Source organism: Falco naumanni, chromosome 12 (assembly GCF_017639655.2).
Source record: "Falco naumanni isolate bFalNau1 chromosome 12, bFalNau1.pat, whole genome shotgun sequence".
Taxonomy (NCBI): domain Eukaryota; kingdom Metazoa; phylum Chordata; class Aves; order Falconiformes; family Falconidae; genus Falco; species Falco naumanni.
In genome coordinates, this window is record NC_054065.1 from 746,851 (window position 1) to 759,721 (window position 12,871).

Consider the following 12,871-nt stretch of genomic DNA (forward strand, 5'->3'; position numbering starts at 1 on the left):
ATTCCCCTTTCACATGAAGAAAAATGCCATCCGTATTTCTTAAGGGGCAGACAGCCGATTTTGCAGGCACAGGACAGGGGAAGCTAAGCTTGGAGGAGGTCTGGCTGCCTGTGGCACGGGGGGACAGGCTGCACGCTGGAAAACACAGAGCTGCCGCTGTTCGCAGCCCGCAACCCTCCTGCTTGCCCCCAGCTGTGACCATGCCGACAGGGAAACCGGTGACTTCAGAATAGTTTTTCATCCCTTTCTACTCATTAGGAGGGATGAATAGTGGCTGCAAACTTCAGTCAAATTGCACCCGAGCTGGTTTGTTATTTATTTCTGGAGGCTGCCAGCACATTTGCAGTACCCCGCCAATCTGAACCACGATAAACTTGGGAACAGGCGAGGCTGAGGCAGATGCTGGCGATCCGCACGCAGCTCCGCACCAGGCTCCCTGCTCACGGGCCGCGGGCTCGCCCCAGCAGCGGCTGGCAGCGGCACCTGAGCTGCAGCGTTTACATTCAGCCTCCTTGCCGATTGCCAGGATGGCATTGGATGGAAAATACATCCTAATGGCATCCACCGACACAGCTTGTGGCAGTATCTGACCGACTGTGCAGGTAAATCAGTGGGTAATGTGAGGAGACTCTCTAAAGCAAAGACTTTCGATGCCAGAAGTTGTGACTGGCCTCCAGCTTCTTTGTGAGCATGAAATAAATTCTGACATTCAAAGTCCAAAAACTGGGACCTGACTGTGGCAGGTTTTACTCTTTAAAAAAGCAATAAAATTGTGACATCGTAAAAACGCATTCAGGTATTGATGATTTAACAGTATTCTGAAAAACTTAGGCAGACATTAGAAACATTTTAAATATTTTTGGCATACCAAATACATCACAACCTTTAGAAAGTATGACTAGCAGTGTTATCAAATGAATCTGTCCTTGCTTGTCGAACTGAATAGCTATATAAGATCACTGTGTGCTGTAAGAATGACGTGAAAACAGAATACAATTACGTGTAGAGCAAAACATTTAAAAGATATCAATATATCTACATTTTTATTTGCTGATGCATCAACAGATAAATGATTCAAAGTGCTAACAACACTGCGCATGAAATCTACATTTCTATTGAAACTGATAATTTTTTTGTCTCAGGCTTTTGGCAGAGTGTATAAAAGAATTTAATTCACAGCTGTTCTACTTTTTAATGTAGAAAACATTAATCAAAGCTTTAAGTTATAAGCTTTTCTAATGTTGTTTAGTATTCCAGTTCAACAAAGATCAATAGAGGCCATCCCTGTGTTTCTTGACGCCTCTCCAGGAAGCAGAGGCGCGATTATGTAAATAGCACTGGTTCCCCTTTACTTCTGCCAGCTTGCTTATCTCCAAAGCCTTCTGCCTGCTGCTACTGGCGACCAATGCAAGGACATGCATACACCTCTTATCTCCTAACAAAGCTCTGAAAGCTCGAGGATTGGAGCCAGTAACGTTAAACAATGATGCACGGCTGATTTTATTTGTAAGTGATTTATTTTAGCAAATTTAATTTCTTCCTTCAATTTTTCAGTTTAGATGGAAGATATTTGCTAACAAGTCAGGCTAAAGAGAAATACAGCAGATGTCCTGCAACATTTATAAAGGTTTGAAATAATCTATTAAACAATCCGAAAGAGTAGCAGGGAATAATTAGAAAGTGCTAGTTTCACCCGACGGGGGTAAAAAAAGGATTAAGGAATCTTTGTTAAAGAGTCTAACCCATAGTGACCATATACTTTTTGGAGACTGGAAAAAAAATAAATCTTAAGGGTACTAGAAATCTGCATTTCAGAGTCGAAGTTTCCATCAGGAGACTTTTAGTAAAACAGCAAAGTAGCAGTTCACAACTTACCGACTGTACGCTAAATTAAAACCTTTATAGGGCACATAAGGAATACGTTCACAGAGTTCAGCATCACATCTTTGTATTTCAGCAGGGCTGATGAATGATGATCAGCATTCATGTGTGTGTACACAAATGTACACATGTACGCACACACATATACTCAAACAGGTTCCAGACCGGGTGTTGGAAGGAAGCCTGAAATTTGCTCATCTATATTTAAGGGAAATGTTAGCATACTGCACGCTGCCATGATTTTCTAACAGAACACCATTCTTACATTTCTTTTGCATTAATCCCTGACCCTGGTATCTGAGCAGCATAATCCCCATTTAGCATTAGTAGCAACGGCTTCTACTGTGAGGAACTATTTTTCCATAAGTAAGCACCAATTCAGGCATAGCTTTTGAACAACATATTCCCAGCTCAGCAAGAAACCCACACTCCTGAATGAACCAGAGCACATTACTGAGAGAAAGTTCATTAACCTTGCTAGATTCGGGGGTTAACAGGATAGCTGAAGAAAGGAGCAGAGTGAATAGCTCTGATGCAAAACAAATTAAAATGAATGTCATCATTCCTTTTGATATTCATTAGTAGATTCAGGGGAAGAATGGTTGTCTTAAATTTGCAAGCATTTATCTACAAAAAACAGGTGTACATCTGCTGCTCAAGTGCTTCTTAGTGCTAAAGAGAAAAATAATGTCCAGAGACTCACCAGTTCCACCGAGGGAGTAGCTGGGAGAGGGAGAAAAGACCTGAGCGGCAAAATCCTCAAATGTCATTGCTTCTTTATGGTTCTGGATTATTGCTTCGAGATACAGAGCTCTTTCCTCATAACTGCAACAACCAGGTTAAGGAAATGTGTGTGCAGAATTGAATAATGTTACACAACGTCCACCAACACCAGCACTTCAGATACTCAACAACGCTAGCCAGGCCGTATGCAGGCGTGGAAAAGAGGGGACCAAAACTGCACAATGCTGCTTAACAGTTCTGAACGTGAACGCTGAGGAGTGAATACGCCCAATGGCTTAAAATTAAGGGTAATACCTTTTAGCTCTGTGAATGAAAAGCTGCAACTCAGTAGATCCGACAGATTGCTGAAGTTAGCAAGGGCAGAAACGAACCCCGCAGACTGCAGGCTTTTTTAAAGCAAACCCCAACTTTAACAGACAAGCTGTGGCATTACAGGAAGTTCCTGGTACACAATGTTCCCGTTACAATGACCCTGTCAGACTAGAAAAATAGTTAGATTGAAGAAACAAGCTACAGGACAGAGGAGAACTATCCCCACACAAACACACACCCCCCACACCATGTATTTGATCACTATAGTTCATAAAAGAAATTAGCTGTCATAAACAGTGCCTGAAACTGTGAAGTTTGTACTTAAGGCAGGTGCTAGGAGGTGTAATCTTATGTATCCTAAATAAATGATGCATATTGGAAAAATTCACCCCACTACTTGCATGCATTATAGTCTGCATAATGCAGACAACAAAGCAATCTAAAATCAAGACTATTGCCTTTTAATTAAAACTCGGCAACCTGGAACACACAGCATTCAAATGTGTAATCAAAAACCAGTCACCAATAAAACTTACAAGCGTAACAAGCTGAAGCAACTTTCCAGCTGTCTTAATAGGACCCCTGCTTGCGGCAGCTTTTCACAGCGGAGAAAGCAAATCTTTTCCTTTTGTGTGCAGCTTCTGTTTTCTCAGAAGGTGAATCATACACTTCCAATAACAGGATAACGTCTGAAACAAATCTACAATGGGCTGAAGAACCTCACGTATCACTTTATGAATTAATGCTCGCAGGAGCCAGTATGACATCTCATTCTCTGTTTCCTCATTTAAAACAAAAGTTTTCAGATTTTGTTTCTGTTACGGAGAAATGCATTCTAACTCTGCGCGACTGTTATGCAGAAGCAAAGGTCAATTTAGATTTAGAAATTAGAAGCAGTGAGAATAACACCAGTGACAACATAATGCAGGTGAAGGTATTTAAAACTGAAAAGCATTACTAATTAATACCGAAGTACCATTTTTTACTTTCATTACATCAACAAAACCACTCTGAAACAGGATTTAAAAAAAAAATATATCAGAGCAAAGCCATGCTTAAAAATAGGACATGACGGTCTAGCGTTCTACCTCCAGGGCAATAAGCAAAGCACATCTTAATTGTACTCAGGTTCCTATAAGCTCGGTGGTAAAAAAGAAAAAAAAAATTTTTTTTGCTTTTAATGCTAGCAGAGGACGATTGATATGTGATAAATCTTCTTATAAACTTCCCATGGAAGCCCGAGGAAAGAAAATCAATACATAGCATTTCAGAGTTTGCACCTGCTGACAGCATTATTTGCTTAGTTTTTTTCTCTCTTTTCCCTATGCCCAGGAGAACACATTCCTGATAGTGCAAGCATTAGCCCGCCTGCGTTTGGGGCTGCCTCCCTATTATGGGCTGAACTCCTGATGACTCTTGTTAATGAATAGGCTGCCAAACTTCCTAGGAGAGGAGGCACACGCCTGGGCCCTATTCTAAAGGGACTGACGGATGCCATTCACTTCTCATTATGAAGATGCTTATTCCACGGTGCGCTCGGCTGTTGCCAGGGCTGTGCGGAGCACACGGCCGGGCGAGTGCTGGCCCTGCTAACAGCGGGACGCGGGGGCTGCGTGGCCGTCTGGCGAACAGCCCCTCCGCCACGGAGCTGGCACGTGCTGGCGCAGCGGGAACAGACCCAGGCGTGACAAATTACTGAAAGGGCTCGGCTAAACTTGCGGCTGACGACCACCTGAGCCTGCGGACCAGCCATCAGCGCTCAATTCATTGCACAGCCTTTTAGGCTGCGGTCTGCTTGTGGGCCCACTTTAAACAAGGCAGGGAGACTATAAAGGCTTTTCATGCTATGCCTAATAATATCCTGCTGTTTAATGAAAGACCTTGCACATCTAACACATAAGCATACAATGCGCAGAACAACTGCTAACACACCAGAAGTTTGTACCGATTTTGCTAAATATTGCACGGAAAAAGAGAGCGAGGAGGTTTTGACTAGGTTAGCATTACGTCTTGTAAAACCCTTATTTATGAAATGGAAGATACCCTAACCACACAAAAGACCGGAAAAAACCCACTCAGCCAAACAGCTGGGCAGCTACAGGAGAGGCATCTGAAAAATAACATACTGAGCTGAGCTTAAGCCAAGGTCCAGAGCGCTGCGCAGTGCGATCAGCAGCTCCAGAGGCACACGAGGAAGATCCCAATTCAGTGCTGCTCTTCCAGATTAAAAACCTGAAAGCAGTAGGTGCAGGTACCACAGGCTCAGCGAGGAAGGCCACTGCATAAACCAGCTCCACTTCACCTGAACCCTTCGCAGCTCAGTGAACTCCTTACCTGGCCCAGGCTCCCCACAGCACAGCTACCGCCAGCACCAGACAGCACAGCGGCTGCTGCCACACGGGCAGTGAGCGAGATGCTCATACTGATTTTCACTTACAGCCTAATCTAAAAAGCATTAAGTCACTGCAGGAAAGTTAAACTAAACTCTCTGCTATCTCTATTTTAAAACACACACATATTAGGGAAAACAGTTTGGATTCATTTGAAAAAAAAAAAAAAGTCAACTAAGGTTTTACTGAAGTTTAGGAATTCTAATGGAGGCATTAGGAACTTAATAAACAAGCTTTAAAGAATCCTCCAAAAATACCTCCAGCCTGTAAACACAGGTCAAGAAACCAGCATGACATCACGAATAGCGCCTAACCTCTCACACAAAAATCTTTGTTCTGTAACCTGCTCAAGTTGCACTTCTTACATGCAAACAAACCCATCATTTTGCTACTTAACTGTATTTATGTCAGAGCCTTCTGCAGGCACCACTACGTTAGTCATCCATCAGACAGCCTGGAGTCCCAGGCAAGGTATTTTGAGGATCTGAGAGAACCTAACATACCCAAAGAACAATAATATGACAGAGATGAGGGGGCAGAGGAGAAGACTCAGCATTTCAAGACCATTTGTAGAGGAGCAGTCTGAAACAGTAATTTTCAATTGCAGCCTCAAGAAGCTTCATATTTATCACCATGTAAAAACGCTTTCATCCAGATAATCACTAGTGCAATACTTGATCTGTCAAAACTGCAGCCCTTGTAAATGTGCTGTGCCTTCATCCTTAAGAACCAGTGATGCGATTTTACTTACTTACACGTGTTAGAATGTTAAGCTGAATCTTTGTAATATGAAATTTGTGTCATCTCTCCCCTGTCAGCTTTCGGCATAGCACATCTGATGCAAAGATGCCCATGAATGCTAAGCTGCGTTGCATTATTTACATCAAGCCAGTATGTGCAGAGTGCCGCATAAACTACTACTTTTTAAAAAATGCAACACATATATCAGCAAACTCCCACTCCCAGCTCATTGTTATGCTCTGGGTCAAGCAGGGCCAGGAGAAAGCTTGAAGTGCCTGGCTGGCTTTTCTACAGAAGCCTCAAGGCTAGATTGCTGAAGTGAAGCATGCAAATCATTTTCTGAAGACGGCCTGGCTGCAGGGAGGATGGGTTATGATCTTGAACCCTACCCCGGTGAAGAAGCTGGACAGCTGGCTTCCCTGATTAACTAAGCCCTCATTTATCTGAAGGTTTTGGGCGTCCCCTGAGATCTTCAGATAAACGGAGTTATACTAGACATTCAAAGGAGCTGATCAAAAGCAACCTCTTTTAATATGTATGGCAATTTGACCCACCTCTTCAACAACTGCATTATTTTACATTTCGCTTTTACCAAGGTGAAACTTCAGAGCAGAATGTTTTCAATGGGCATGAACATTTTTATTTATTTCATACATTAAACTATGTCGAGAGCCACGACAAGGAGTGAATTATCCACCACGAATACATATAACTGTGGGAGAAAAGAATTTAGCTCAAATTTGAATACAGCAAGCAAATCTCAGTATCCGAGTATCATGAGCTTTTATATCAGTTTATCAATTATTTTAACAGTTCAGCCATACAATGTAAGCAGTAGGACGATCTGTGAAGCTCTGTGGTGAAACACATGCAGGACCTCCTTCCAGATGGACAATCCGAAAGAAGAAGTAATGTAGAATTTTCTGAATATTCACCAGAGATGCAGGTAGCAGCCAGTGCACAGCTGACCTACGAGCATCACCTCCACAATTAACCTCTACAACGTACAGCCAGTTTCAGACGCGCAATTTAAAATATAAAGACCTTGAAAAGCCTTCGAAGTCCTACTCATCTGGGTTCTACAGGTGAGCTGAGCCATCCCTGGGTCTGCCCAACATCTCCCTCTCTGCACATACACGCAATGTTAAACCATAAATAACTATTTAGAAACAGGGAAAAAATAGAAGATGATTATTTAAACAGATCCTGAAAATTTAGAACTTTTGCTTACTAACCTTAACTATGTGCTGACTTCAAGCAAAACCATCAACTACCCATCAGTGCTGATGGCAATGGCTAGCAAGTCCTTCCCCACTCTATTTTTTGGAAATAAAACATTTTGGCAACGTTTATATACTCTCACCAACATACGGAAACAACTGTATTTTGCTGACACAGCACTCTCTTCATGCAAACAAAAGACAAAAGTATTTGTGGGTTTGTGAACAGGTGGAGAGAGAATTGACTGGCTGCTCTCCAGAGCTCATCGTTTGCAGCGTGCCGATGCCAAGGGGCTCTAGGCCTGGGACTGGAACCCCACCGCCTGGGTCCACGGAGAGCGCGCGCTGAAACAACTGCTCCTCTGGCTCCGGAGGGACTGCCAAGGAAGTTAATGCGGACTATTGGCATGAACCTATTGCAATTTCCATCTGTGATGTGAATCCCACCCTGAGAAGGGCTTTGGGGGCATCTGGCCAGTGGAGTAGCTAAAAGTATAGAGGCAGACAGCTCTTTCCAGCCCATCGGACATCAAGGCTGTCTACATGTCCACATGCCAATTCCTCCTTCCACCCAACTAGGGAGACTTGAAAATCTTTGAACTTAGTTCAAGGCAAGAAGGCATGTTTCCCAAATCTATGCTAGAGCTTTCCAGCCTCACTGGTGCTTATACAGGTGATCACACGGGTAGTGTGCAGACAAGAGAAGGAAAACCCGTTCTGCAAACAGCCGATTCCTTGGGCAGGCCTGACAGACTCTAAGGCAGAGGAAACAGCAGGCTATGGTGAACTTCTGTTTTACCCACTGCCCTTTCAAGACTTCAGTACCAAAGAACTACTGGTAAATCATTTCTGACCATTACAATGTATTTTGGTATCCTCCTAATTAGTATCATAAGAACAAAAGATGGTTCCACAAAAAAGGTTTGCTCCTGAAACCACGATAGTGGTTTTGAAACCAAACGAGCATAAATGTTTGGGACTTACCAAAGCAGAATAAAGCAGGGACCATAAAATTGAGGTTAACATAAATGTATTGGTAAATGACCTCTATGCACCTAATTGTTCTCCTTAAGCTCTGAACAGGAGAGAATTACTGTGCTTTTAAAATGTTGCGATAGGCAATTTCAGTGTGAAACTCAATATGCTTGATTTGGCCTGCCATCATTTATGGTCTAGTGGCTGTCACTGCTGCACAAATTTAACTGAAAACTTTTGGGGGAATTTTAGTAACATATATCCTTCACTGAACAGGTGCAATTAAACCATACCTGTCAACAACTGCAGATTTATGTGCTTTTTTTAGACCGGAGCATCTGAGATTAAAACTTTTCAGAGTGATGCATGTCTTAAACTGGTCAATATAACACGTAAGACATGTATTAGACGAGGCTGACTATAACCATCCAACTCAAACCAACGGTTTTGTGCTAGAGGGGAGTGAGACTGGCTCCCTCGCCGTGGTCAGCCCCCGAGAAGGCCATCTGTCTGCGGTGCAGCCGCGGGAGGCAGGGCTCGATGCCCTCCCTCAGCGGAGCAGGGACGGCTAGTGCCAGGGCTGCTGTTCCACCTCCTTATCCAGAGCGGGCAGATGATCCTTTGCTGCCAAAACCAAGAGCTCATCCTCTCCGCAGCATAATTTTCCTCTGCTCTGCCGCCCCTCAGTACAGAATTACACTAGGCAGGCAGCCCTCTTTTACTGTTGTGTCAGGGGGACTAGAGGGGGGATTTCCAGTCGTGGGGGATGGCTGGAGCCCAGCACACCCTGGTGTACAAGAAATGTGACTCTCACCAAAACTGACAGGTACAGACAGATTTCCAAATGGATTTCTCCTTTGAGGAGTTTTTGCCCACTGTCTTGGCACCATGTCTGGAGCTCTGCCATCTCTCTCCCCCCAAGGGGAGCCTGGGTCTTTGCTCAGGATTACAAAAGAATCCCAGTCCCGACTGATGGAGACAGGGTTTCAGATACCGCCGTAACACCGAATAAAAAAAAACCTGTAATTGCTGCAAGTAACACGGCAGACTGCTACAGCATTTTCCAACACGCACTGTGCAATGCATTTCTTTCCTCACAGACTGTTGCCATTAATTGCTTTAAAGAGGAAACTGGAAAACAACAACAAAACCACATTTCACATGGTGTCAAACCATTTCTGCAGAAATCAAGTAACGTGAAGGTGCCCCGAGGCATAAAGCTCTGGCTCACGCTCTCCTGTGCGGAGCCCTGCTCTGGCGCTTGCTCTTGGCTCCCGTGGCTTGTTAGGTAGCACGTTGCCCAAGGTGTGCTGCAAACCACCCGTCTGGCAGAAGCACTCGCCTGCCGCTCTGGGATATCAAGAATATGTGGCACATTAGTCATGCCAAGTGCTTCAGGGAAGAATTTTGCATTTATTATGATTAAGGCAGAAAACAAGCTTTCATCTTAATTTACTACTACTACTCCTTGCGGGAAGCCCCTGGGAGCAGATAACATCATACCATTACAGACCGATCATTTTGTAGGAGGGGTGAAGGAACAACGGATTACTTTCCTAATATAATGCAATTCTGTACTTTGACAGCACTCATGTTTATCCCTATCTGAAGCTTTTTTTATTCCAACGTAGAGTACTTGTGATTATCTCCTATCAGGTATTCCTGTTTGTACAGATACCTGCTCTGATGGAAAAAAAAAAGTTAGAAATGCACCTCATCTCCTTTATCACCTTTGTTCTCATTGAAAGCATTCCTCGTACAGCAGCAACAGAACACTACAGCAGTGCACAGACCAGTGGCAAAACTGCCAAACACATATGTGCCTAGAAAAATGGCATTGTACATTCTGCATTGTACAGTCAGCCCTCTGCATACGCCAGGTCCATTCAGCAGCTGCACTCCATGCCTCACCATACTGATAAGGCTTTGATTAAAATATTTCAATTGATTAAAGTGATGACTTAATTGCCTATTATCAGTTAGGGCAGCAGAAGCCCTAACTGGTAAATCATTTCACAAGGCAAGCAAAGATTTAACCCCCAAGAAGCTATTTCTGGAAGTACTGCAAGGACTATTGTACGTTCAGATATACAAGTTCTTGGCCAGCAAATTAGTGGGGCATGATTCCCCCAATATATATTTTCTCTAGAAGTATTCATATAGCTCCTATCCAATCCTGAGAGTTACTCAAAAAGGACAGAAGCTGTGCAGGTCTAACTGAAAGTCACCTTTCCAGGGCCCTAGAACAGAGAGCTGTAGAGGTCCCCTCTCCTGAGGGCAGAGGGGTGAGCTATCTCCTGGCATTCTCCTCCAGCAAAGTACTTGGTCACCCAGGGAAATAACCTGGAGACTGCAAAATGGGTGGAAGAGGCCCAGAGAACAGAGGGTTGCGAAGATCTGCTGGCCTCCCCCGAGGCAGCACAGGCTGCAGAAGAGATGGACCCTCAGAAGAACCTCACTGAGAGCAGAGCCTAGCCCCACCTTGCCTTTGCCTACGCACTGAGCGGGAGCTCAAGAAAAGGAGCTGCCGTCATGGGGAGCCTTCACTGTACAGGTCTAGACACAAAGCTGCCCGATGACTGCAGAAGACAAAATCCCTAGGTCGTATTTTCTGAGGGATCAGTATAACATCGTAGCTGTCCCATTTTATCAGTGTATGTACAGCTGCCGATGCTCATGTTCTGCAATTATCTGGCTTGTTCCACAAGCGGGGTGATCATCAAGGGATAAATAACTGGAGGAAAGGTCACATGTTACCAAGCAATGCTTCCCCCATGCTTTGTCGCAGTCTTAATTTTATTCAAGAACAAATTTCAACTTTCAAACACTAATAAAATGCACCTATTTCAGTAATTCCGCTAATGAGCTGTTACTTTTGGACATCTCAGAAAAAGGGCAAAGGTACAAAGGTTCAATTATTTGTCTTTTACTTATGCCTTCCAGTTCCTTCAAATTGGCTGCTTGAGCACACAGGGATACTATACTATCCTTGGTCCACTACTGTTAGCCACATACCAGCATTACTATCCCCTTTTACTTTTATTATCCGCTTTGTTACAGCATATGTGTATTACAGGGAAAGGGAGGTTTCTTTTGAAAGCTTGAGTATCTTTCCACTAAAACAGTATTCTAGTATTTTTTTGTTTGTGAATAGCAGCAGCAGGATTTTCAGAACTGTTAAAAGTTGCCCACACCAACCTTTGGGAGGGATGGTAAAACTCCTGACTGCTTTTATCAGGCAGATCTTGAGAACTTTTGAAAACCTCAACCCTGAAGTAACAGCAATAAAGACTCACTAATAGAAAGCCAGATGCCAGCCTGTGAATTGCTGTCCTTCCCCAACATGCGATCACTTCAGAGGTATCGTTGAAGTGGTTGCAGAAATGACAGCTTATGACAACAGATGCTGCACTGCATTAAAACCCTCCCCAAAACCTCGTGGAGAAAAACCTTCAGGCCTGTTTGCATTGGGTGGTTGGCATTTGTAACTCATTCTTCAGAGAAAAAAAGTGACCGAGTAACTGAACCCTTAGGAGGAGAGGCTGTTTAGGAGACAGCAGTGCCGTTCTGGAGCTACAAACCCCAGAGCCACAAACCATCACTAGTGGGGTTTACGTGTATTGTGCTTCTGCTTAACAGGGGTGCTCTCTGGGAGCCTGCAGACTGCACTGCATGGGTCAGGTTAAGGAGGAAATTGCAAACTCACTAATTTTTGCAGCATGTGTGGACCAAATATTTAATTAAGAAGTCAGACTTGGTGTGTGCTATCACACAATATAGCTTATCTGAATGTGCAACATAAAGACATTGTCCACCAGTGCGTGTCGTTCATTCACCACTTACAGATGGCCAAGCCATGTGGGTATTATTCAGCATATTCCAAGTGTGAGACCCTCACTGGTAGGTTGGACGACCTAATGGAAACTAAAGGACCAGAATATGCCAAGTAAAAAACAAATATGCTCTATCCACACAAATAAATTAAATATGCTGAGGAATGCTCAGGCACTTCACCTTCTTTGTATGAAGCACCTCGCATCCATGCTATTAATTTTTTAACTTTTTTTTGTTGTTTCCAAAGCAGGATAGCTACGCCTGAACATTTGACACTTAAGCAGAAAGAAAACCGTACAGCCAGGGTGTATTATTACCTTCATTTTACAGAAGATGGAGGTACAGAGAGACTGAAAAATGGATGATTTTGTCGTTAAGGACCCAGAGAATAACTCGGGCCTCAATTTTTTTTGCCTTGACAGATTTCCCATCTCTCCTGTTTTAATAAGTAAAAAAAAAAAGTTGTATTTTAAAACACTTCTGCCAACTAGTATGTTTTAGAAACAAAAGTGACTTTATAATTAGAGTTATTTCTATGAATAGTAATTCTGTAGTTTTAACATCTTAAGTAGAACTCATTTCATTTTTGCAAAGCTAGAAATCCCCTCTCTCTCATAAGATACAGCATCCGGTTTTGGTAGCAGCAGCAGGCTGCAAACTATCCAAACCTTTAGCTGGTCCTGGACTTCAGTGTCTTTAGCTTTGGGCCGTGTAAGTGTGTTTACTGGGGAGCCAAGTTCAGGGGGAGAAGCAGAAACAGTTTTTCTGGTAGCT

General features: G+C 43.4%; 1 protein-coding gene across 4 annotated transcripts in view; it reads right to left on the reverse strand.

Annotated features, from left to right (window-relative positions):
- RALGAPA2 (Ral GTPase activating protein catalytic subunit alpha 2) overlaps positions 1 to 12,871 on the reverse strand; it is a 136,183-nt gene that overhangs the window by 13,811 nt on the left and 109,501 nt on the right. For all 4 annotated transcript variants that reach the window (XM_040611818.1, XM_040611819.1, XM_040611820.1 and 1 more), the window contains one exon: positions 2,585 to 2,706. In XM_040611818.1, the coding sequence (XP_040467752.1) occupies positions 2,585 to 2,706 (122 nt within the window). The remainder of the gene's footprint in view (positions 1 to 2,584; positions 2,707 to 12,871) is intronic.